General features: G+C 42.7%; 1 protein-coding gene across 11 annotated transcripts in view; it reads right to left on the bottom strand.

Annotated features, from left to right (window-relative positions):
- Positions 1-170: 170 nt before the first annotated feature.
- Positions 171-27326, bottom strand: part of NEO1 (neogenin 1) — a 185079-nt gene continuing 157923 nt past the window's right edge. For 3 of the 11 annotated variants that reach the window (XM_073579448.1, XM_073579453.1, XM_073579451.1), the window contains exons 13-29: positions 27014-27158; positions 26836-26946; positions 20196-20393; positions 17277-17372; positions 16675-16898; positions 16419-16557; positions 16226-16333; positions 15928-16122; positions 14151-14180; positions 12738-12794; positions 12499-12643; positions 12076-12314; positions 11448-11540; positions 10884-10985; positions 5926-6183; positions 5721-5851; positions 171-1206 (exon numbers count right to left, since the gene is read on the bottom strand). In XM_073579448.1, the coding sequence (XP_073435549.1) occupies positions 1123-1206; positions 5721-5851; positions 5926-6183; positions 10884-10985; positions 11448-11540; positions 12076-12314; positions 12499-12643; positions 12738-12794; positions 14151-14180; positions 15928-16122; positions 16226-16333; positions 16419-16557; positions 16675-16898; positions 17277-17372; positions 20196-20393; positions 26836-26946; positions 27014-27158 (2355 nt within the window). In that variant the 3' untranslated portion in view covers positions 171-1122. The remainder of the gene's footprint in view (positions 1207-5720; positions 5852-5925; positions 6184-10883; positions 10986-11447; positions 11541-12075; positions 12315-12498; positions 12644-12737; positions 12795-14150; positions 14181-15927; positions 16123-16225; positions 16334-16418; positions 16558-16674; positions 16899-17276; positions 17373-20195; positions 20394-26835; positions 26947-27013; positions 27159-27326) is intronic. The other 8 variants (XM_073579452.1, XM_073579457.1, XM_073579456.1 and 5 more) reach the window with 5 other exon arrangements.

Here is a 27326-nt window from a genome sequence, read left to right as displayed (position 1 = left end):
GTTTTGCGGGAAAGGGCTAAACTAGCCACTTATAAGCTTATGAAGTTGTTTGGCTCAAGAACTATAGGACATACCTAATGCTTACCTTGTAGGTACGATTGCTCCCGATAGAGGATTGTCCACATGTTAGGCTGTCATGATACAACAGCATACAAGAACATGGAAATCAATTTGATTGAATAAAAAAGTGTATTGAAATCCAATACCAAATAATAATCATGATGTTATAAAAAAAAGTCACAATAAAAAGATACATTCTAAACACTACAGAGAAAGCAATAAAAAAATGAATTTCTGTACAGAAAAGACAGGGTGTAGTAGAGAATAGGACAATATACAGCAGGATATGTGGGGATGGTGGATTTCATTTACAACACAAGGAAGTCACACAAGATGGAAAATTTGATATGCGAAAGTGCTGAAACCAGCTTTGTTAAAAGAAGGCTCCTTTATGTCTCTTCGCGAAGCCACTAAACATGTATGACCAAGGGCTTCTCCGTGTTAACAAATGAGGAAACCGTTCCGTCTTTAGAGCTCACATGTTCTGCACAGATCTGAGCCTCCATATAGCTGCAGCAGTTCAATACAGTTACCTCATTAGGTCTCAAGCCTTCGAAATGGACGGAGATGTGGAAAAAACATCTAGCCAAAATTCAGGAATGGTGGGGGAGTAACACTGTTTTAAGTCTCACAGAGGCTGGAGGGGGAGTTGCTGCCAACTGATGTGCTCTGCAGCCTAGAAACACTGCACAAAATACAACCGTCCTTTTGCATTCCTGCTGGCCACAACGTGGGGCGTAATACTGAGCCACAGCAACAGGGTGATGACCCATCCGCGGTAAAAAGAACAAAAGCAATGGCAATACACAATATTCCTCCATGGATTACATAAAATTTCTCTTTTTTGTTTCATATAAACCCAGCAAAAATCTTATAAATCAGAGGAAATAAGGTACAGAATACCAGGCCTCAGCCCTTGGTGGTTGCCACAGTAGAAACTGCCTGGGCTCCCCACTTGCTTCTAGTCTGTACATTTTGGTGTGGCACTAAAGGCCCTTGAAGGGCTGAACTGCCTCTGTCCATACAGTGTCAAGTATGCCTCTGTGGTGGGGATGTGTTCTTTCATGCTGTGGTTATGGCATTCAGATCCTTCATCAGGCCTTCAAGGTGAGCCATCTCTTTGCTTAACTCGTCTGGTTCATAGCTCTAAGAGGAAAAAAACAACAAATAACCCAATGTGGTTTGGTCACATCTTAGTACTAAACAAGACGCAAGCATCAGCAACTGCAGGGAGAAAACTTTTCTAGTACAATACTAAAATTTTACACAGTAGTGGTAACAATGGTATAAAGTAAGAATGCTTTAAAAAATAGAAGTTAATAGATTATTTTTATCAGTTAACATAGTGCAAAATGAATGAACCAAAGAATATAAATCAAATCAATATTTGGTGTGACCACCCTTTATCTTCAAAACAGCATTGATTCTTGTAGGTACACTTTCATATAGTTTTAGAAGGAGCTCGGCAGGGAGGATGTTCCAAACAGAACTAACCACAGATCTTGTGTGGCTGTAGGCTTGCATAAAAACTTCTGCCTCTTCATGAAGACTCAATGATGCTGAGATGAGGATTTTGTATTGGCCATATCTTCACTTTTAGGACTCCTTGTTCTTTACACTGAAGATAATGTAACAAAATTGGCTGTATGTTTGGGGTCAATGTCCTGCTTCAGAATAAATTTGGAGCCAGTCAGATGCCTCCCAAGTATCTGCCTGTATTTCTCAACATGGAGGACACCAACAAAATGGCAACGTTCAGATTCAGTGGTCGGCCAAAGAAGAATAGTGAAACCAAACTTAGGCATGTGCTTAACTTCCCTTGGACATCAGAAGATGCCCAGCTCAGAACTGGCAGCAATCATTGGGACCCAACTAAACCAATTTACTGTTCGGAGAAATGATTTTATGCATCTGGAGTCCTGGAAGTGATGATCTGGCCTCCAAACAGTGCTGAACAACATTGAGTTTGTGTGGGATAACATAAAGAGACAGATGGATTGGCACAAGTCTTCATCCACAGAACAACTATGGTTAGTTCTCCGAGATATGTTTGGAACAGCCTTCCTGCTGGATTAATTCAAAAACTGCGTGCACGGTAACCTAGAACAATTGTTGCTGTTTTGCTCGGCAATGGTTGGTCACATTGAATATCAATTCGATTCAGAAGTCTGCAACATTCTTTACACATACCCACAAATTTAAATTTAAAAATTTTAGAATGTTAAAAATAATTTGTCAACAGCAGTTAAGAAAATGAAAAAAGTGTCAATGGATAAAAAAAGAATTTGAAGAAAATTTGAAAGATACTAACTACACTTCCTACATTTACTATTGAAGAAAGGAAACACATTTCATTTTTTTTTACGTTAATTATATAAGTATTACAAAAGCATCATTTAAAGAGAATGCATTTTTTTCAGTTTTTGCAAAAAAACCAAAAAAACAAAGTACTAATGTTTTAATAGAAAAAACACAATTTTTTTAAATTGTATAAAATACAAAAACATTTCTATATTTATCTATATTTATAATTGAGGACTCTCAATTCTAAATATTCTTCTATATTTTCAACTTCTAAACACTAGGGGGAGCAGCTGTTGAAATTTGCCATGAAAACCTAGTGTAGTGCCAGCTCGCATTATCCCTTCAATCAAAGTGGGAACAGATCTGTTCCATGTGTCTGATGTCACTACTCCCCTCTATTTCTGGGTGTTTGCAAAAGGATAAGGGAGGATGAAGTTTAGGATCACAGTGTGGAGCCATTTTGTAAAGTGATAGTCTGTGAAACCACCAAGTCCTTTTTTTAATGGATACTAAATAAAAAAAAGTTGGAAATTTTACAAGTGGATGAACCCGCTGTTTTCTCTGTATCCCACAAGGCAGGATTACCTATACGGCTTGTGTCACGCGATAGCTTAGATACAGTCATATGTAAAAGTTTGGGCACCCCTATTAATGTTAACCTTTTTTCTTTATAACAATTTTGGTTTCTGCAACAGGTATTTCAGTTTCATATATCTAATAACTTATGGACTCAGTTATATTTCTGGATTCAAATGAGGTTTATTGTACTAACAGAAAATGTGCAATCTGCATTTAAACAAAATTTGACCGGTGCAAAAGTATGGGCACCCTTATTTTCTTGATTTGAACACTCCTAACTACTTTTTACTGACTTCCTGAAGCACTAAATTGGTTTTGTAACCTCATTGAGCTTTGAACTTCATAGCCAGGTGTATCAAATCATAAGAAAAGGTATTTAAGGTGGCCACTTGCAAGTAGTTCTCCTATTTGATTCTCCTATGAAGAGTGGCATCATGGGCTCCTCAAAACAACTCTCAAATGATCTGAAAACAAAGATTATTCAACATAGCTTTTCAGGGGAAGGATACAAAAAGTTGTCTCAGAGATTTAACCAGTCAGTTTCCACTGTGAGGAACATAGTAAGGAAATGGAAGAACACAGGTACAGTTCTTGTTAAGCCCAGAAGTGGCAGGCCAAGAAAAATATCAGAAAGGCAGAGAAGAAGAATGGTGAGAACAGTCAAGGACAATCCACAGACCACCTCCAAAGACCGGCAGCATCATCTTGCTGCAGATGGTGTCACTGTGCATCGGTCAACAATACAGCGCATGCATAACGCCTTTTTGTATGACCAAGCAACTCAATCTTTGTTTCATCAGTCCACAGGACCTTCTTCCAAAATGTAACTGGCTTGTCCAAATGTGCTTTTGCATACCTCAGGCGACTCTGTTTGTGGCGTGCTTGCAGAAACGGCTTCTTTCGCATCACTCTCCCATACAGCTTCTCCTTGTGCAAAGTGCGCTGTATTGTTGACCGATGCACAGTGACACCATCTGCAGCAAGATGATGCTGCAGGTCTTTGGAGGTGGTCTGTGGATTGTCCTTGACTGTTCTCACCATTCTTCTTCTCTGCCTTTCTGATATTTTTCTTGGCCTGCCACTTCTGGGCTTAACAAGAACTGTACCTGTGTTCTTCCATTTCCTTACTATGTTCCTCACAGTGGAAACTGACTGGTTAAATCTCTGAGACAACTTTTTGTATCCTTCCCCTGAAAAGCTATGTTGAATAATCTTTGTTTTCAGATCATTTGAGAGTTGTTTTGAGGAGCCCATGATGCCACTCTTCATAGGAGAATCAAATAGGAGAACTACTTGCAAGTGGCCACTTTAAATACCTTTTCTCATGATTTGATACACCTGGCTATGAAGTTCAAAGCTCAATGAGGTTACAAAACCAATTTAGTGCTTCAGGAAGTCAGTAAAAAGTAGTTAGGAGTGTTCAAATCAAGAAAATGATAAGGGTGCCCATACTTTTGCACCGGTCAAATTTTGTTTAAATGCAGATTGCACATTTTCTGTTAGTACAATAAACCTCATTTGAATCCAGAAATATAACTGAGTCCATCAGTTATTAGATATATGAAACTGAAATACCTGTTGCAAAAACCAAAATTGTTATAAAGAAAAAAGGTTAACATTAATAGGGGTGCCCAAACTTTTACATATGACTGTACATGGCTCGGCAGGCTGTGTAACATGACAGGATTAGATACATGGCTCAGTATACGGCATGATGGGCTTGGGTACACTGCCCAGGGGACTGCATCACACACAACAGACTTCGATACATGGCTGCTTCACACATGATGGGCTTAAATACACGGCTCAGCAGACTGCATCACACATGACGGGGCTTAGATACGTGGCTCTACTCAGTCAAAGTAAAACCTCATTTAGAGGTCTAATGTAAAGATTTCTGATTGAGTTTTTACATTGACTGAGCATAGCCAAGTCAGTGATCAGGGCACAGCAGCATGATCAATTTTTTTTTTTTACTGTGCTCTGAACACTGTGGTGAGCACAGGTCAGCAGTCTGACATTGTACCGCCAGCGTCAGGCTATCAAGCTGTCCTCACTCTGGTAGAAGTGAACACCGTAGCACTGTTCTCACTTCTCAGAGCAGCTCACTAGCCTGACATTGTACTGCTAATGTCAGACTGCCAACTTGTGCTTAGCACTCTAATGCTCTGCTCACACCACTGTCCTGCACCACCTGTCACCGCTCTCTACTGAACCCTGAGCAGTGACAGGGGGAAAATTGTATCAGAGTACAACTCTGGGCTCAAAAAATGGCACCTGGCTCCCCCCAAGCTTTGGGACTGGACAGCCCAGTTCGCAGCTAAGGCGGCCACAGGGTATGAGGTGCGATCAGATGCTGCAGGCAGTCTCCTATGGCCTGGGGCTGCTGGATTTGCGACGTGTGAGTGACGTGGTCAGACAATTAAACACCAGTAGATAAAAATGGCAGCCTCAGCGGCTGCAGAAAGATAATGAATGCATGTGTATTATTGTGTTTAAAATAAATGATTATATAATTATTAAAGCAAAAATAGAAATTGTAATATTCCTTTTAGAGTGAAATCTTATCAATAATTCTTTTTATTGCTATTGACACTTTTTTGGTTTTCTTTGCAAAAACCTGTTGTTGCCATCAAGAAGTACTGACTAAAAGCCTCTGAAAGATGTTATTTTTAATACAATGTGACTCTGATTTGTGCAATTTTTTAAATATGCTTAATATTTAAAAAAAAAAAAAATGCTCTAATTAAAAGGTAGTGGTGGAAGAATATACGTACACATTCTGATCCCTCAAGCATCCTGCTGGTCTCTAGTGGTTCAGGTGCACTGGGCACCGTAACCTGAAGTGGAGGACGTACTCTTCCCAGGGTCCCAAGAGATGCAGTTTTCACTGAGAGAGCAGAGGGAGCTGGAAATACAGCAAAATGAATCACACAAAGACACAACTGGATAAGCAAGCATTTGGGAATTCTTTCAATTTACCTTGTTGTGCCAAAAGTGGAGAACTTGGCAATGGTTCATAGGCTGAGCCAGGCACTGGAGCAGGAACAGCTGGCACTGCGAAGCTCTTCAAGGGATGAGATGGTCTGATATGTGCGGTAGGAATACCGGGACCAGAATCCTCATCCATTGAACCAGGCAGAAAACTCCCTCCTGGGGGGTCTGGGTCTTCAGGACCAGTCTGTGAAGAGGATGATGCAGCCACTACTGTATCACAGCTGGGAGTGTGACGGACAGACTCTAAATAGTTAAAAGAAAGGCGTGTTAGTCCAACAATATGACAACAGGTATATATTCCCAAGTGTTGTGATGTAGATTTAAAAGTGGTATAATTGTCAAACACAGGTGGGGAAAAGTGGAGGCATAACAATACTGAGAAACTGACTGCAACCAGATCCAGAGGAGAAGGAAGCCCACGGGATTTCCCAGGAACATATTGCCTTTAAAAGGGGCTGTCAACTACTATTATTTTATCAGGGCCAGGCGAGGGGTAAATCAAGAAGTTGTCCAAGTAGTAGACAACTTCTAACTGTAGCTGTATTGTCAGAAAGTTGACACAGTTAAAAACTGTTGCAGACCAGACAGCCCTTGGTGCCTCTTACTCTGGTAAGTCATAGACTGCTTTAGATCTGCGGCATACCAAAGGTCAGGAGTGCACAGGATTCAGAGAGGAGGAGGAGTACCTCAAAGATTGTTGTGGAAGCTTGTTTTTAATTTTCCTTACTAAAAATCTGAGCATGCAAGGACTCAAAGGGAGACGATCATTGTGTGGGGGCATAAGGAGGACTTACATATGGTATGGGTGAAAGAAGGTGAACACGAGTATTGTATGGAGTCACGAAGGAGACAAGATTATTGCATGAGAGCACAAAGGGGACATGATTTTTGTACGTAAATTAGTAAAAAAAAAAAAACTAAAACACAGCACCAAAACAATTGCATTAAAAAGTTGAAGTTACTTTGCATGTTTGCGTTGGATTGCATACACACAACATGACACACAAGGTGTGTCATATGCAGTCTCCCCAAGTCTGATGAAAGCTCATGATGATTAATTTAACCCCTTTCTAACATCGGCCATAATAGTACGCCAATGTTGGACACCCTCCATTTCATGTTGGCTCCGGTGGTGCACCCACATCTTTTCCGGCACATGTCAGCTGATTTGAACAGCTGACATGTGCCTCAAACAGCCACGGGTGTAATCGCAATCCACCTGCGTATGTTAACCCGTTAAATGCCGCTGTCAATCTGACTGCGGCATTTAACACGCGCTTCCTGCAAGCACGCCGGAAATCCATCCATCGGTGACCCCCGTCACATGATCACGAGTCACCAATGGGTTGGCATGACAACCTCTATGGCAAGTCTGCTACATACAGGCGATCTGATCATTGCCTATAGCAGAGGCGATCGGGTTATGGCAGCTCCTAGTCTCCTAGACTATTGAAGCATGCCAAAAGTAAGAAAGATTTTAAAAATATATAAAAAAATTTATAATATATATATATATATATATATATATATATATATATTCTAAGCGCCCCCCTTTCGCCCCATTCAAAATAAAAAAAAAAAAAAAATAACCCAACCCGGGATCACGAAAAATGGAGACACTATGAGACACTACAGGTATCGGAAAACGGCGCAATTTTTTTATTAACAATCTTTGAAATTTTATTTCACCACTTAAATAAAGAAACTAGACATGTTTGGTGTCTGTGAACTTGTAATGACCTGGAGAATCATAATGGCAGGTCAGTTTTAGTATTTAGTGAACATGGTAAAAAAACAACAACCAACAACTGTGGAATTGCACTTTTTTTTCCACAATTTCCCCGCATTTGGAATTTTTTTTCCCGTTTTCCATTACAATATATGTTAAAACCAATGCTGTTGTTCAAAAGTACAACTCGCCCCGCAAAACAAGCCCTCACATGGCCATGGCTCTGGGAAGGGAGCAAAAAACGAAAACGCAAAATCAAAAATACCTCCGGTCATGAAGGGGTAAAATTAGCCATCATCGTCCTCTAAAGGAAGAGTCAGAAAGGAATAGTACTCGGGGATGGGCAATGCTCGGACTGGCCAGCAGCTATCCCCACCCGAGCGACAGCATGTATTTCTATGCAGCTGTCATGTTCTGGTCGCGATAGCCGCTGGCCAGTCAGAGCACTGAGTTGTGATCCTTGTCTGAGTTTTACTCTTTCCCAACATCTGCCGATTAAGCAGAGCTCCCCCCGCGGCTGTTAACTTGTCAAGATTCGCTGTCAATCTGACAGCAACATTGACAGCATGCCTGTAGTGGGCAGGCTATTCTATGTGCCAATTGGTGTGTCAGTGACATGGTTGCAGGGCAGCGATGGGTTGCCATGAAGGCCATGTGTCTGCTGAAGAACCCTTTGCTTGTCATGACAGTGCTCATGTGAAAGCCAGCTCATGACTAGCCTTCATAGGAGATCACAATTTTTACTCTGCACAGCAATACCATAGTATTGCTGGGTACAGTACAAGTGATCAGGCAATCGCAAGGTCAACTAACAAATACTGTGAAAAGTTGTTTTTTTTTTTTTATCTGTGAACTAAGGAGTGGCACACGACAGTTTTATTGTGTCAGCTAAAATCCGCGAAAATGGCGGAAAGCAGATCCGTTGTTAACTGATGCCAACGGACCGTTTTTTTGACGGATCCGCCGAATGAAGAATTGGAAGGGAAGGGAAGGGAAGAGAGAGAGAGAGAATTTTTTCTGTCCGCCAGAAATGATTTCAGGGTTAAATTTCCTCCTGACTTCATTCCTCCGGGCATGCACACTGTAAAAATGTGGATCCTGCAGCACAAAAAAACATTACATGGTCCGTCCAGGCATCTCGGCGGACGCAAAAAAATTGACGGATCCGCAAAAAAACGGATCCAACGGATGGCCATCCGTCAAGATCCGCCGGTAATTCAAGTCAATGGGGGGAAAAACGGATCCGCCAAAAAAAATGGCGGATCCGTTTTTTTGCAAAAACGGCGGATTTTGACTGATGGTCAAAAACGGAAGTGTGAAACAGGCCTTACCGTGCACCCTTGCATATATACACATGGAGTGCCATGTTGCTTTTCAGCATGACATCTCAATGGAGGCACAAAAGGAGACAATTTTTGTGAGGGGGCACAGAGGGGACATGAATATTGTATGGGTGGGGGCACTAAGAGGTCATTATTATTGTGTAGATACACAAAGGGGAAACTTACAGTATGAAGCAATAAAAAGAGGGAACTTTCTGTATGGGGCACAAAAGGACACCACTACTTTAGAGGGTGACACAAAAGTGGGGTACTTTCATTGTGTATGTAATAAGCTTGGTTTATTACGGCTAGATTTGCATAAATACATGGCAGGCATCAGTGGATGAGAGCTGGATCTTTGGTCTGTGCCGTGGATATGTTGGTGGATCAATACAAGGATTCTCCTAACTCTGTGGTTTTGGATGAAGCAAATTTGCAGCTTTTCTGTTTCCATCGTAGAGAAGAATGAACAATATCTGTTCTCACAAATTATTTTTTGTGGTGTCTTCGGTAGTTACATAGCGTAGGGCTCATGGCTGCGTGGTTACACGGGTTGTCCCATTTGCCTTTGGGAACCGCAACCATCTAAAGAACGGCCAGGTCGCCTGCTGTCAGGAATATGGAGGTGGCAATACAGGTGTATAGTTTTAGAATGTAGTGCATCATGATAACTGCGGAGCGTATAGGTATCTTTAATGTGGGCACAGTTAGGATTACTGCCTAGGTAGTAGTGTGATATACAGGCCTGGCTGCCACATGCGTGCCCAAGGGAAAAGATATTTAACCGCTTCCTAATTTCATTTTCTAAAGCACTGCAGGCAAAATGGTTGGTGACAATAAGAGGCTTATAGTTTTTGTAAATCAGTTTTTCTTAAATCCAGATCTCAAGTAGTTTCAATGAATCATTTATAAAATCGGAACTGTTATACTCCGCTGTTGAACCCCGTCTGCTCTGTGTCCTAATACATACAATGATCTCCCATTCCTTAGTCTGCTGTATTCACGTGGGGACGAGCTTCCCATCCCAGCAGTCATTGATGGCTGCCACGTATACATGCAAGCCAGCAGTCACCGGTGAGAAGGAACCACGACATGAACATGGCACATAAATATCGAATACCAAGCACAACACGATCCGGAGTCATTTACCATTTTTACAGAAATATTAAATAACTAACAACTTGCTTCCAATAAAAACATTGGTCCTACTAGTTGTTTCTAACATAGGGAAGGAAACTAAAATGTTACGAAAAGTATTGCAGAATTTTCAGCAACACAGTTAGCAACCAAATACATGATTCCCTATAGTGCTTTTTTTTTTTTAAATACTTCTCACCAAATTTTCAGCCCTTAAAGTAATCTGTCACCAGGCTTTTGCTACGCCATCTGGGAGCAGCATAATGTAGGAGCAGAGACCCTGATTCCTGTGATGTATCATTTACTGGGCTGTTTGATGTGACTTTTAAAAGATTACTGTTTATCTGCTGCAGATCTAGCAGTTCACTGAATGCTGAGCTCTGTATAACCCTGCCCACACCACTGATGGGCAGCTTTCTGTGTACACTGTGAATAGGTAGAAAGCTGTTAAACAGATGGAGTGGGGATATGCAAAGCTCATGAATGTAGAAGACTAAAATGGCAAGAGATTTACTAGACCTCTAGGGAATATCTTGCTGATAAAGGTTTGTTTTTTTCAAAACTAGAGTAAGCAGCCCAGTAAGTGAAACATCACTGGAATCAGGGTATCTGTCTCTACATGAAGCTGCACTCAGATTAAATAACAAAAACATGGTAACAGATTCCCTTTAAAATACAGCGGAAACCCTCAAACGCCATGTGCGGAATCCACAAAAAGGGATTCTCAACTAATATCAGTATTTTTTTTCTCTCACCTGTAGCCTGAGGAGCACCACCCAGCACGTGCAGCATGAACCCAGGTACAGAACGGAAATGAGAATTATCGATGGAATGAATGGGATGGGCACTGACAACCGCTGAAACAGAGACAGAATGGTGAATGCTTGCATAATGCAGTGATGTAGGGGATGGTAATATGGTAACCAAGACAATAGGAGCTGGTGGTTAGAAACTGATAGTGAAAATCACACACAAGTATGGGATCAAAGACACAAGAGGGAAACAAGAATATATGGAACTATAGATGTAGACGACCATATGGTAGGATTTGCAGATGACCCTATGACTGTAAAAATATGTGGAAGACACGATCATAATGGAGAACATCCAACACCAGTTACACAATAATGAATACCACTATCTATTGGAGCGTCTTTAACAACTGCTTATCGACGGGCAAAATTTCATATATCACTTTTCAACTCCGGATCTGAGAATTAGCCTGATGTTAGACAGCTGCAGTTTAGAAGCAGATATTTGACAGATGACTGCGGCAGGCATAGCAAACTAAGAGACGTGTGCCTTATCCAAGTACTAACGTTGAGGAGGTTGCGAGTCAAACGGCATCATTATTTTAGGTCTCATCCCTCGTCGGCCAGCAAGTGAGGACACAGAATCCTCAGATTCCAGGCCTAGAAAGAAAAATTGGCCTACAATTAAACATCCATGTAGCTCTACGTTTTCATCACCATCATCCTCATCAGAAAACACAATGAGGCTTATTTATCAATGGTCTAATCCTCAGACAACACAATCAGACAAGAGAAGTCTTAAAATGCACCATGTTATTGGATAAATTGGTCTAATTTTAAGAGTCTGAAGTCTAAGTTTACACCACTTTTTAGTTGGCTTACTATGTCCTAGAAATATGAGCCACAACTCTGGCGCACATTTTTGTGCACCATATCGCCCATTAAGCTCCGCCACATTTCCGATCAGCCATAACTTTTTCAGCACGACAATGTCCTTTGACAGACAAGTTGTAAAAAATGTCTAACACATGTCATAAATAAAGTGCCTGTCATGAAAGACTGGTGCATTTAGCTTGATAAATATGTCTCAATGTGCGCCGTGTTCATAGAATAATAGAGTTGGAAGGGACCGCCATGGTCACCGCGTCCAACCCCTTGCTCAATGCAGGATACTCTAAACCATGTTTCTCATCACCTCTGTATGAATTGCTGTGCTGGTGAATGCTGCCTTCTGTGGTGCTGTCTCCTGGGGTGAGGTCCTGTGGTGATCGAGGCAAGGTGCTGTCTGTCAGCATTGGGTTAGTCTCTGGAGATTTATCCACTGGTTTTAACTCCAATCTCTCATGGTGAATCCAGAGGTCAGGAGGCTTTACATCCTTTGAGTTACCCTTGTATTTATGGGATCCATTCACCGATTTACATGCCGCCCTTTTCCTTATAATCAAAGTCAATACGAAAAGTTAAGGGGTTCAAGAAATGTACTTTTCAACAAACGTAAAATATATAGGAGCACATTTCGGAGTTGTCAAAAATATCATGATTCATAACAAAGATTTAGAAATGACTGCAGTCCAAATGTACTAATTATGGATCCATACAAAGTAGCTATATAACTCACTTTTTATGATGGGAGCTGGAGCGCCGAGAACATATGGCTGCGATGACCACAGCAACTAAGACCATTATAACGCCAAGAGATACAATGATTGTCAGCAGCATGTTCTGATCCAAGGAGGTTGGACTCCCATGTGGACTATTATTGCCTGTAAAAGTTTAAATATGGTTACTTCCAGAGAATTAGGACTTCTGTTCTAGCCTACTGGTTATAAAAAAGAAAAAAGTCAGATAAAATGCTACCTCCAGGAGGGGGTCCCAAATCAGGAGTACGGCTTCCTTTTCCAGGTACACCTGATGCTGAAAGAAATAATACCACTATGAGATGAGGCATAAAAGGGATGGTTCAAGATGGTATATTGTAGAATATAACAAAAGTCTTCTCTCGAGCACTTGCAAGCACAAAGTGAAAAGTGTGCAAATAAAGTAACAATTGGTCTTTGAAAACTAAGACTCAGAACATAGTTTTAACTTATAACACGAAAGGTTATTAATAAGAAAACTTTCAATTTTCAGTTTTACTAAAATTAGTTGATGGAAAAAATGAATACACCCCACATCAAAAACATCTCCATCTAGTATTTTGTATAGCCTCTCTAATTTTTAAGGAAATCACTAAGCCTTCTAGACATGGAAAGAACAAGTTCATCTTTTAGGAATAGAACAGTTATGTTGTTATGTTGGAAAACTGCACGTCTACCAAGGATATGGGGTAATGGTATCATATTCTCTGTCAATATAGAGCTGTACAGCTGTAAAATCATGATGCCATCAATGAAATGTAGCTCACCGACACCAGCAGCACTCATACAGCCCCACATAAGGCCACTGCCACCACCATGTTTCACTGTAGGCACCATGCATTTAGAAAATTTAACATGGTGGTGGCAGTGTCCTTATGTGAAGCTATATGAGTGCCGCTGGTATAGAGCAGCTACATTTCATTGATGGCATCATGAATTCATAGATGTCATGCTCTATATCGATAGAGTCGATGCAATCATCACTCTGTGCACTTGGTAGACGTGCAGTTTTCCAACGTGACAATGATTCAAAATGCACTGTTGTATTTCTGAAGGGTGAAAGTGATTCAGTGGCCAAGTATGTCTCCTGTTCTGAACCCAATCACTTATGAATTCTGAAGAGACAAGTTGTCATCACTCTCCATCCAGCATTGAGATTGTTCTTGAAAAATGGAAAAAATATAGATGTTACAATGTTGACAACTTGTTGATTCCAAGCCTAGAAGACTTGGTGCTGTCCTTAAAAATCTTTGAGGTCGTACAAAATACAAGACCTAGTAGTTTTTGAAGTGGGGTCATTCATTTTTGCATCAAGTAACCTGAGCAAAACTGAAGATTTTGTAATGAAAGCTATATTTCCTTATTAATTTCATGTTTTCGGCTAAAAAAAGGTTCTTTGCCGCTAAACTCAATCTTGCCAAAATTTAGCAAATTGATCTTGCATTCAGTGAGATATTAAAATCTTATAAATCTTACTTTTCATAAGGGGTGTACTCATTAATGTTGAGCACCATAGAGATATATATATATATATATATATATATTTTTTTTTTTTTTTTTTCTAACTATGAAAAGCTACACAACAATTGCAGCAGGATTTTCCATTTCTCATAATTTACTAACAACCTTTTACCTTGATTATTAGGAATGTAGGGTGTTGATTCTGCCATAGGAAGGCGTTAATAAAAACAAGCATAAAATGTCAGTAAAGGTTTAAAAGACAATTCAGAGTGCGATACACAAATCGGATAAGAAAATGTCTAAAAATCTGATATATTTACATTTCATTTAAACATTAATAAAAAAGTTTTACTATCAGGTTTTAATTTTTAACTTATTAATTTTCAATAAGTAATTTCAATTTTTTTATGAATAAGAAGACTGCCATCGTGCCTGCGCCGCTCGTAGCATCAATTAGAAGTATGAGTTGTAGCAGCAGCTGCAGTCTGGAAATGACCATGGAAGAAAAAAAGCTGAATGCATGCTGTGTGATCTGCGCAGGCTCGCTGCGCAGGAGGGGCGCTGTAACCCCACCTATTGAGAACGGAGTGATTCTAGATTTTCTATATCTTGGCGATACATTTCCTTCTAGTATTGCACGTGATGAAGTCTACTGTTGTGAGCTCTACAGACTAGGAAGGATCAGCTAATTAGGCCTCATTCAGATTTCTGTTTTTCTCATGAATAGGACACGTCCCCTTTATAATCTTTGCTGCTAATCACATGTTGGTGTTCCTCCACAGACTGTGTGCCATGCAAAACCATGCAGACATGACAGTTTTTTCCCAGCAGAATGGCTGAAAAATTCCAATATAAGTCTATGGGTCCATGAAAAACGAGTATAGCACACAGATGGTGTCTGTATGCTGCAATGTATTTCACATTACAAAGGTTAGGAAAAGTCAACTTATTAATATGTGAAAAACTTTGATACTGACCAAACACAGATGAAACAAGTTCCATTTTTTTTTTGCATATATAGATATAAAGCTGAGTGTGTATCAAGCCCCACCCACTCTACATAGCCCCGCCCACTAGAGAGCAGGGTTGCAGAGGGAAAGTGCGGGACACAGGTGGAGAGCGGAGCTGCGAGGGAAAGAGTAGCGGGAGAGAGTTGGGCTGCGGAGGGAGAGAGCGGGACGGCCAGTGGAAAGCGGGGCTGCGGAGGGAGAAGGCGGGGCAGTGGATGGAGAGTGGGGCTGCTGAGGGAGAATGTGAGACGGCAGGTGGAGAGCTGGGCTACGGAAGGAGAGAGCGGAACGGCGAGTGGAGAGCAGGGCTGCGGAGGGAGAGAGCGGGACGGCAGTTAGTTACTATGCCCGGGCAACGCCGGGCTCTTCAGCTAGTACTTGATAAATACTGACGTCTGAATGAGGCCTTATTAGAATTAGTAGTCAAAGTGACAATTGCAAGATTCCTTGATGTCTTTTTTCTTTTTAATATTTAAATACAAAACTGTCTTACTAGACGCAAACATTGTTACATGCATTGATTTATCCCAGTAACATCAGGCCTTGCATATGATCACTGAACTCTAAGGGTGTGCGCACACGCTGCGGATTCTGCTGCGGATTTGGCACCGCAGATCCGCAGCAGATTCTGCTGCGTTGTACAGTACCATTATAATCTATGAAAAACAAAAAACGCTGTTCACATGCTGCGGATTTTTCCGTGCTGATTTGCTGCGGGTTCAAATCCACAGCATGTCAATTGTTTGCGCGGAATCCGCAGCGGTTTCACACCTGCTCCATTGTAGAGGTGTGAAACCGCAGGGCTAAACCGCAGGCTAATCCACAGGTCTTTTGACCTGCGGATTTTGAAAAATCTGCACGGAAAAATCCGCAAACCAATCCACAGCGTGTGCAAATAGCTTAACACACAGAATTAACCACAAGGCTGACACTTCTCACCTTTCGGAGTGCGAAATGCAACAGCTTCGGACATGGGGCCCATTCCTTTGGAGTTTCGAGCCTGGATCTTGAAGTAGTAAGGAGTGTCTAGTGTCAGCTCCTGGATTTGGTGCGTCAAACGGTTACCAACAACTGGTTCTATAACCCAATCATGAAGCACTGCTTGAACGTCAGTGCTATAATATATAATGTAACCTAGAGAGAGAAAAACATAATTCAGGCAGCGGAATGCATGCAATTACTTCGTAAAAGTTAAATAAATCTAGAAGAAAAAAAAGTTTTGTTCCTAATTATTCACCTGTAATCTTGCCGTTGGCTTCAGATGGAGGCTGCCAGTTGACAATTATGGTACGTGGTTTCCCTTCTTTGCTTACTACAGTCACATCCTTAGGAGGAGAGGATGGCACTGATACAAAAAAAATGGAAGACAAGGTTGATCTTGTGCTCTCGATTAGGTACATTCCAAAGAAACCTGAGGATTGATGACATACTTGACTCAAAGGTAGTGCCATGAGCGGTCATGCTCCATGTACTAGACCGTCGACCTTTAGTGACCATAACAGAGAATTCGTACAGTGTATTTGGTTTCAAACCAGTGACCAGGTAAGAGAGCGTGGTGCTGTTGGCCAGCTAAGAGGAGAAAGAAAAACGTTCAGGTAAACCTTAAATTATATGACTTGTTCACTTATCAACCATCAAGTCAAAAAGTGATATCTGAAGAATTCACAGGCCCTCCTAGGTGCTCACCTTATACTTTGTATTAGCAGGAATATTCGTCTTCCACCTTGCTGTGTAGTATCTGGCATCTGTGATCTTTTGGTTCTTAGGTAGGGAGTTGTCGGCCCAGGTAAGGCGCACTGCATCACTGCTGAGGATAGCAGCTTGTACCCCCACAGGGGGCAACATAGGGGTAGGCTCTGGAACTGGGGTGTATGAGGCATGAACAACATAAACGTCAACCTCAGAAGTGTCTAGGTCATAGAAATGTTGCAAAAACAAAGTTGGCGAACGCAATATAACAAAGGTGAATAGAAAAGGAATGAGGAAAATAAAGAGTGAAAAGGAAACAAATAGATGCAAACAAGGAATTAAGAAAAAAAATCAATGGTACAAAAGGTATAAACAAAGAATTAAATAAAACACAAATTAAAAGATATAGAAATACAGAGATGTAAAGGAGAGAAATATCAATGTAAGAAAAGGGGAAAGGAGAGAAAGAGAGAAGATATTGTTAGTAAGAAAAAGGCTCATTATTAACATCGAACAAAATAACCACAGAGACTAAGTCCACGCAGCAATGGCAATATCATTCAAAGTCCGCAATGCACAATGCATAAATTGGTGATTACCTGTGTGCTGGCGAGTGACGGCACTTTCATATAATGGTATACCTTCTCCCACATTGTTAAACGCTTTTAGGGAGATGACGTAGTGTGAGCTTGGCTCTGCAAACAAGAAGAGTATGTGAGTGTAGTGAAACATTTACCCAGTCCTAGTTTACAAAATCTACATAATCACATTAGTTAAGGTTATAATACAACAAAATCGGTAGCACTCCACAGGAGATAGCAAACAAACTGCGGTCTTTATTCATCCGTGTATGTGTGCCGTTTCAGCTCTTCAAACTGTGCGTCTTTCTTAAGCCAAGAGTTGTGGGTAGAGAAGAGAGAATAAAGGTACTGTCACACTTAGCGATGCACCAGCGATCCCGACCAGCGATATGACGCGGTCAGGATCGCTGGTACATCACTAAGTGGTCGCTAGTGAGCTGCCACACAGGCAGATCTCACCAGCGACATCGCTGGGGACGGGGATCGCTACTTACCTGTCACACTAGGCGATCCTGCGTCCTCCCGCCCGACTCCATTCTCGTCTCGCCGCAGGAAGCTGATGACGAGAAACAGTCCTGGACGTTCTCGCGCGATTAGCGATAACCAGCGGGGGAGCGGGTCGTAGGTAAGTATCAGACACAGCGATATCGCTAGCAATATCTTTATAACGTCACAAGTTATAGCGATATTGCTAGAGATATCGCTTAGGCCTGTTTCACACATCAGTTTTTTTTGTGTCAGTTAAAATCCGCCAAAATGGCGGAAAGTGGATCCGTTGTTAACTGATGTGAACGGATGCCATTGGACCGTTTTTTTTTACGGATCCGCCGAATGAAGAATTTTAAAGGAACCGCTGCCCGGGAAAAGAGAAAGAGAGAGAAAGAGAGAGAAAGAGAGAGAAAGAGAGAGAAAGAGAGAGAAAGAGAGAGAAAGAGAGAGAAAGAGAGAGAAAGAGAGAGAAAGAGAGAGAAAGAGAGAGAAAGAGAAAGAGAGAGAGAGAGAGAGAAAGAGAGAGAAAGAGAGAGAGAGAGAAAGAGAGAAATAGAGAAAGAGAGAAAGAGAAAGAAAGAGAGAGAGAGAGAAAGAGAAAAAGAAAGAGAGAGAGAGAGCACTATAGAAATGTGGATCCTGCAGCGCAAAAAAAACGTTACTTGGTCCGTCCAGGCATCTCGACGGACGCAAAAAAATTGACGGATCCGCAAAAAAATGGATCCAACGGATAACCATCCGTCAAGATCCGCCAGTAATGCAAATCAATGGGTAAAAAAACAGATCCGCCAAAAAAAAAAATGGCGGATCTGTTTTTTTGCAAAAACGGCGGATTTTGACTGATGGTCAAAAACGGAAGCGTGAAACAGGCCTTAGTGTGACAGGCTCTTAAGTTTACAGAACACTGTTCCAGTGTGGACGTTGCTGGATGGGGAGCCCTGTGAACCGCCTCCTACCTGTTGGAATCCCCAAAGTCTTTTCTGATATGTAGGCCCAGGGCAATGACTGTTGTTATGGTCTGATACACCCATAGTGTCACACAGGGCCTACTAATTAGATGTGCCAGGAACGCTGGTAGGTAATAGGCAGTTCGCAGGGCCTCTAGTCTGACGCTGGTAGGTAGGAGGCGGTGCGCAGGGCTCTAGTCTGACGCTGGTAGGTAGGAGGCGGTGCGCAGGGCTCTAGTCTGACGCTGGTAGGTAGGAGGCGGTACGCAGGGCTCTAGTCTGGCGCTGGTAGGTAGGAGGCGGTGGGCAGGGCTCCAGTCTGACGCTAGTTGGTAGGAGGCGGTGCGCAGGGCTCCAGTCTGACGCTGGTAGGTAGGAGTCGGTGCGCAGGGCTCCAGTCTGACGCTGGTAGGTAGGAGGCGGTGCGCAGGGCTCCAGTCTGATGCTAGTTGGTAGGAAGCTGTTCGCAGGGCTCTTGTCTGACCATGTTAGGTAGGAGGCGGTGGGCAGGGCTCCAGTCTGACGCTAGTTGGTAGGAGGCGGTGCGCAGGGCTCTAGTCTGACGCTGGTAGGTTGGAGGCGGTGCGCAGGGCTCTAGTCTGGCGCTGGTAGGTAGGAGGCGGTGCGCAGGGCTCCAGTCTGACGCTGGTAGGTAGGAGGCGGTGCGCAGGGCTCCAGTCTGACGCTGGTAGGTAGGAGGCGGTGCGCAGGGCTCCAGTCTGATGCTAGTTGGTAGGAAGCTGTTCGCAGGGCTCTTGTCTGACCATGTTAGGTAGGAGGTGGTGGGCAGGGCTCCAGTCTGACGCTAGTTGGTAGGAGGCGGTTCGCAGAGCTCTTGTCTGATGATGGTAGGTAAGAGGCTGTGCGCAGGGCTCCAGTCTGACGCTGGTAGATAGGAGGCAGTTCGCAGGGCTCCAGTCCGGAGGCCACGGAATACAGAAGTGGACACTGGACCAGGTTCCTGCAAATTGATTCTATCATCTCTACTTGTGACTTTTCACATAACATGGTAAAAACGTACAGAATTTTTATTCACATTTTTGCATTAGACAGTTTGTGAAAAGTGACCGTGACCTAAAATGAACTACAGATAACATTTTTCAGACAATAGTAGAATATGTGATTTTGGGTTAAACATTCAGGTTACTATAAAAATTGCTCTAACAATGCCACCAGCATTTCAATAAGATGGCAAACTTGGTGACAGACTGGACCTTGTCTTATTTCTAGCACACTACCGTCTAGAACACAAAAACTATATCATTTTCCTGATGAGAGGACAAGTGTGGGGCTTCATTTTGCATCACAGGTAATTCCATGCTGGATGGCAGACACTCACATGTCCACAGGAGGGCACTGCTGTCTACACCATTTAGTGTTACATTACAGTCTATAGATATACACATATTCTGTATATCTACACTGTGACACCCGATAGATGAACTTTTGATTTGCCTCCAAATAAAAGCAACTGTCAAAATACAGGTAAAATAGCACTTACCTAAGTTTTCAATGGTGTAGTAGCGTTGCTTATGGTCAACACGAACCGTCTGGGCATGAGGGCTCCCAAGACCATAACCTATGGCATACCCTCGGACCACCACTTGATGCTGATTTTCAGGGGGTGTCCAACTTACAACAATACTTGTCACCAATGGGCGCACATGGAGAGAGCTTGGCACATCTGGAACACGGGACTCTGTAATACAATTTATCAAAAAGCATTATTAGTAGAAACTCAAATATCAGGAATAACCACAAACTGGCTCAAAAACAAGACCAAAGGCTTAAAGGGATCCAGCCATCTGAATAATGGTGCCCTTACGCTAAAACACTGCAGCCGTGCAGTGTACGTACTGGAAAGCAGGCTTGGGACTGTGTGTCTTGGTTGACGTGGCAGAGGCTGACCTCCAGCGGCTTCTCCCTGCCCCACAGGGTTCTCTCTATGCAGACATATTCAGGGAGATCTGTCAATCTAAGGGACCAGGGAGGAGGAGCAGCAGTCGGGGACCAGGGAGGAGGAGCAGCAGTCGGGGACCAGGGAGGAGGAGCAGCAGTCGGGGACCAGGGAGGAGGAGCAGCAGTCGGGGACCAGGGAGGAGGAGCAGCAGTCGGGGACCAGGGAGGAGGAGCAGCAGTCGGGGACCAGGGAGGAGGAGCAGCAGTCGGGGACCAGGGAGGAGGAGCAGCAGTCGGGGACCAGGGAGGAGGAGCAGCAGTCGGGGACCAGGGAGGAGGAGCAGCAGTCGGGGACCAGGGAGGAGGAGCAGCAGTCGGGGACCAGGGAGGAGGAGCAGCAGTCGGGGACCAGGGAGGAAGAGCAGCAGTCGGGGACCAGGGAGGAGCAGCAGTCGGGGACTGGCCTTAGACTAATCAGGTGAGACACACAGCCCCCTCAGCATTGCAGAGGAAAATACATACAGATGCAATACCACAGCCTCACTCTGTCGCATGCTCATGGCATGGGCTGCGTGAGTCAGACAGCTTCCCCTTAGGGCCCCCATACACAGACTAAATTTGTATGAAATCACAGTCTAATCTTTGTGGGGGTCTCTAAATTTTACCCCCGACAGAAGATGTCAAGGAAGAGAAGGATACAGCTTGTTTACACAAAACACAGAAACTCTTGGATGGCGTAGCAAAACCATGACGACACAGACCCTGATTCCAGTGATAAATTACTTATTGGGCTGCACGGTATTTTGAACATAATCAGTTTTCTCCGCTGCAGATCTACCTGTTCTCTAAATGTGGAGCTCAGTATAACCCCGCCCACACCCCTGATTGGCAGTTTTCTGTGTACACTACGCACAGGCAGAAAGGTACCAATCTGTGTCTGGGGTGGGGGTTACACAGAGCTCAATAATATGGAGGTGTACATGGCAGCAGGTCCACTAGTCCTCTAGTGACAAAAATCAGTATTTTATCAACAGAAAATGATCAAAAATACAGAAAGCAGCCCAATAAGTGACATTGCAGAAATCACAGTGTCACTAGATTATGCTGCTCTCAGATTAGGTGGCAAAAACCTGGTGACAGATCAAATTTAAGAATTTTCCTCAAGATTTCAGGATTAGAGTTTTAAATACAGAGTGACAGACATCTTGAAAAAAAGTGCTAGTAAAGCAAAAAAAAAAAAAAAAAAAAAAAAAACCATACTAAAACAAAAAAAAAACCTTGTTTGCAGAATAAGTAGTCAACAAAAAGCTAGTGTATAGCTAGACAAAGGTTTCTAATGTGGCGCCAAATTTTTTATCCAGCATGTTTTACCGAACTGCTAGATGTTACAAAGCCACCGACCATCTATTTGGGTTCCCAAGAGAGAACTAAAGAGTGGGCATATTGAATTTCAACAATTCTATGGTTTACAAAGGAGATGAGGATGCCACCAAAGATCTCTGGCAGATCACCACCCTCTTCATTTGGTAAACACATGCACGCTCAGGTAAATCAAATGTGCATCTGTGCGAGAGGCTCGCTAGAAATAGCTTTCTGCCTTCTGAAAGTGCATCTCCAGAATAAGATTTGCTGCTATTGTGTTAGAAATGTCAGAGGGGGTTATGACCGTAACTTTTATTATGAAAAATGTAGCTTAACCCCTTAACCCCCAAGGGTGGTTTGCACGTTCATGACCGGGCCAATTTTTACAATTCTGACCACTGTCCCTTTATGAGGTTATAACCCTGAAACGCTTCCATGGATCCCGGTGATTCTGACAGTGTTTTCTCATGACATATTGTACTTCATGTTAGTGGTAAAATTTCATTCAAATAACTTGTGGTATTTGTGTAAAAAATGCAAATTTGGCGAAAATTTTGAAAATTTCGCAATCTTCCAACTTTCAATTTTTATGATCTTAAATCATAGAGATATGGCACTCAAAAAACTTAAGTAACATTTCACATATGTTTACTTTACATCAGCACAATTTTGGAACCAAAATTTTTTTTTTGTTAGGAAGTTATAAGGGTTAAAAGTTGACCAGCGATTTCTCATTTTTGCAACACCATTTTATTTTTACGGACCACATCACATTTGGAGTCACTTTGAGGAGTCTACATGATAGAAAATACCCAAAAGTGACACCATTCTAAAAACTGCACCCCTCAAGGTGCTCAAAACCATACTCAAGAAAGTTTATTAACCCTTCAGGTGCTTCACAGGAATTTTTTGAATGTTTAAAAAAAATGAACATTGAACTTTTTTTCACAAAGAAATTAATTCAGGTCCAATTTTTTTTATTCAACCAAGGGTAACAGGAGAAATTGGACAGCAAAAGCTATTGCGCAATTTCTCCTGAGTATGCTGATACCTGATATGTGGGGGGAACCACTGTTTTGGCGCATGGCAGAGCTTGGAAGGGAAGGAGCGCCGTTTCACTTTTTCAATGCAAAATTGGCTGGAATTCAGATCGGACACCATGTCACGTTTGAAGAGACCCTGATGTACCAAAGCAGTGGAACCCCCCCCCCCACAAGTGACCCCATTTTGGAAACTAGACCCCCAAAGGAACTTATCTAGATATGTGGTGAGAACTTTGAACCCCCAAGGGCTTCATAGAAGTTTATAACGTACAGCCGTACAATAAAAAAATCATATTTTTTCCACAAAAATGATCTTTTCACCCTCAATTTTTATTTTTCCAAGGGTAACAGGACCCCAAAAGTTATTGTGCAATTTGTCCTGAGTACGCCGATACCCCATATGAGGGGGTAAACCACTATTTGGGCGCATGGCAGAGCTCAAAAGGGAAGCAGCGCAATTTGACTTTTTTGGCTGGAATTGGACGCCATGCTGCGTTTGGAAAGCCCCTGATGTGCCTAAACAGTGGAAATCCCCCACAAATGACACCATTTTGGAAACTAGACCCCCCAAGAAACTTATCTAGATGTGTGTTGAGCACTTTGAACCTCCAAGGGCTTCACAGAAGTTTATAATGCCCGGGCGTGAAAATAAAAAAATCGTATTTTTTCCACAAACATGATCTTTTAGTCCCCAATTTTTTTATTTTCCCAAGGGTAACAGGAGAAATTGGACCCCAAAAGTTGTTGTCCAATTTGTCTTGAGTACGCTGATACCCCATATGTGGGAGAAAACTACTGTATAGGCCACACGTCGGGGCTCGGAAGGGAAATAGTGATGTTTTGGAATGCATATTTTGATGGAATGGTCTGCGGGTGTCATGTCACGTTTGGAGAGCCTCTGATGTGCCTAAACTGTTGAAACTCCCCAAAAGTGACCCCATTTTGGAAACTAGACCACCCACGGAACTTATCTAGGTGTGTGGTGAGCACTTTGAACCCCTAAGTGCTTCACAGAAGTTTATAACGCCCGGGTGTGAAAATACAAAAATCATTTTTTTTTCCACAAAAATGATATTTTTGCCCCCAATTTTTTATTTTCCTAAGGGTAACAGGAGAAATTGGACCCCAAAAGTTGTTTTGCAATTTGTCCTGAGTAGGCTGATACCCCATATGTGGGGGTAAAACACTGTTTGGGCACATGGCAGAGCTTGGAACGGAAGGAGCACCATTTGACTGGAATGGAGATCAGACGCTATGTTGCGTTTGGAGAGCACCTGATGTGCTCAAACAGTGGAAACGCCCTAATTCTAACTCCAATCCTAACCCCAACACACCCCTAACCCTAACCTCAGCCCTAACCCTAGCCCTAACCCTAATGGGAAAATGGAAATAAATACATTTTTTTAATTGTATTATTTTTTCTTAACTAAGGAGGTGATAACGGGGGGTTTGACTTACTATTTATGGCGGGTTTTTATTTTTGGCAGCTGTCATACGCTAAGGCTGTGTGCCCACGATGTGATTTTTAAGCGTTTTTGCAGCGATTTTCGGCACGAAAACGTTTAAAAATCTTGTAAAGAACGCACCCCATGCATTCCTATGGCATTCCGCACATGCTGTGCTAATGCTGCGCTTTTTTCCGCGGCGGAATCGCATCACGGAAAAAAATCGCAGCATGCTCATTCTTTTGTGCCGAATCGCAAAGAATTGTCGCGATTCCGCACCCATAGGAATGCATGAGAATCGCTTACTTCCCGCATGTGGCTATGCCCACCATGCGCGAAGTTAAGCGTCTCATGTGCGGTTGGTACCCACGGTGTGGAGGAGAGGAGACTGTCCTCCAGGCCCTGGGTACCATACCCCTGTAAAAAAAAAAAAGAATAAAAAATAAAAAATCGGGGTACATTTACCTTACGGCTTCCCGCACTGCCATCTCGGGCCTCAGTGTTCCCAGTAATGCCTTGCAGCAAGGTCCTGTCATGACAGTGTCGCGTGAATCTAGCGGTCTCGTGAGATCGCTATAGCAACGCGAGACCAACGTCATCACAGGTCTCGCAAGGCATCGCTGGGAACGGGAGCGTCGCTGAGACTGCGCAGCACGTCGGAAGGTAAATATACCCTGATTTTTTATTTTTTATTATTTTTTACATTCTTTCTTTTATTATTGATGCCGCATAGGCGGCCTCAATAGTAAAAACCTGGTCACACTTGTCAAACACTATGCTTGACGAGTGTGACCAACCTGTCAATCACTTTCCAAGCGATGCTTCAAATCGCTTGGAAAGTGCTTGAATATCGCACGCGAAAATCGTGGCAAAATCGCAAACATAATCGCAGTAAAATCGCGGGGGAAAAAAATGCGATTTCTGAGAAGGAGTCCGGTTTTCAGTGTCCGGATTTAAACGCAACGTGGGCACATAGCCTAAAAGATGCTTTTATTGTAAAAATAGTTTTTGCATCACCACATTTTGAGAGCTATAATTTTTCCATATTTTGGCCCACCGAGTCATGTGGGGTCTTATTTTTTGCGGGACGAGTTGACATTTTTATTGGTGCCATTTTCGGGCACGTGACATTTTTTGATCGCTTTTTATTCCGATTTTTTGGACGCAGAATGAACAAAAACCAGCATTTCAAGAATTTCTTTTGGGGGGTGCGTTTACACCGTTCCGCTTGCGGTAAAATTGATAAGGCGGTTTTATTCTTCGGGTCAGTACGATTACAGCGATACCTCATTCATGTCTTTTTTTACGTTTTGGCGCTTTTATGCAATGAAAACAATTTTATATAAAAAATAATTATTTTTGCATCGCTTTATTCTGCGAGCTATAACTTTTTTATTTTTTCACTGATGACGCTGTACAGCAGCTCGTTTTTTGCGGGATAAGATGACGTTTTCAGCGGTACCATGGTTATTTATATGCTTCTTTTTGATCGCACGTTATTGCACTTTTTGTTCGGCAGTATGATAATAAAGCATTATTTTTTGCTTTATTTTTTATTTTTAAAGGGGTTCGCTAAGGGTGTTAACTAATGGGACAGTTTTATGGGGCGATTCGTTACGGACGCGGCGATACCAAATATGTGTACTTTTGTTTTTTTTTATTTCTAAAAAATGAATTTATTAGGGAATTTTTTTATTTATTTATTTAGCGATTTTTTTAGAAATTATTTTTCATTTTTTTTTTTTTAACAACTTTATTACAATGTCCCAGGGGGAAAATAACTGTCATGTGATAGATCGCTGATCTGTCACATCACAGATCGCCGTGACAGATCAGCGATCTGTCACAGGCAGTGCTGCAGGCTTCCCCGTGCCTGCGCTTTGCAGGCACTAAGGAAGCCGGCACCCTGCAGGCCCCCGAAGGTCCCCGCCGCCATTTTGGATCCGAGGACCTGCAGGGAAGGAGACCCCCGCAGCGGCGCTGCACATTGCGCTGCTGCGGGGGTCGCAGGGAAGAACAGAGGGAGCCCCCTCCCTCCCGATGCTTCCCTAAACCCACGGTACACAGCGATAATGTGCCAGGGGTTAATGTGTCGGGGGTGGTCCGTGACCGCCCCTTACACATAGTGCCGGGTGTCAGCTGTGATAATCAGCTGACACCCGGCCGCGATCAGCGGCGCTCACCACGTGAGCGCCGCTGATCGCTATGACGTACTATCCCGTCCCTGGGAATTAAGTCCCAGGGCACATGGACGGGATAGTACGTCATATGGCAGAAAGGGGTTAAAAAGCTATGAGCTACCCGCAAAAAAATCAAGAGGGAACTGAACTTTCCAAGTCTTTTAACGAGCAGAGAAAGAATTTTTACATACTGTAGATAAACAAGACCTTACCGTCAAGATCATTTTCAAAAGTTTCTGCAGCTAGCCAATCTGTAGCTGGCCCGCTCCCATTTACAGTCATGGCCACTACCCGGAAACTGTATTCAGTGTCACGATCAAGTCCTGGAGAGAAATGGGTCATTAAAAGTCAGAAATACAATAAAAACATCTCATATGTTGTGTCACTCACCATTGACAAGTTGGGACAGCTGAGCATCTACCAGGATCTCATTTGTATCAATCTTCCTTGCAGTCTTGCGGAAACGCAATTTATACCCTACAATCGGGCCATTCTGGGTTCCTGCAGGAGGCGGTTGCCACTGCACGAAAATACTCTGTGGAGGTAAGGTAATACAAATCTAAAGTAAAATATCAAGCACTGAATGCCTAACACAACTTCCATCAACAATGAACTAACTCAAGAAGGCCTGATTTAGATCTGAATGCTTAAACTGAAATTATAAGAACTAGCTTGGCCCATGCAAAATTTTCGCACATTGATC

The sequence above is a fragment of the Dendrobates tinctorius genome, unplaced genomic scaffold (assembly GCF_039654945.1).
Source record: "Dendrobates tinctorius isolate UK_male_01 unplaced genomic scaffold, ASM3965494v1 ptg000062l, whole genome shotgun sequence".
Lineage (NCBI taxonomy): Eukaryota > Metazoa > Chordata > Amphibia > Anura > Dendrobatidae > Dendrobates > Dendrobates tinctorius.
Note: the sequence above shows the minus strand (reverse complement) of the source record. Positions and strands in the feature narration are given on the sequence as shown.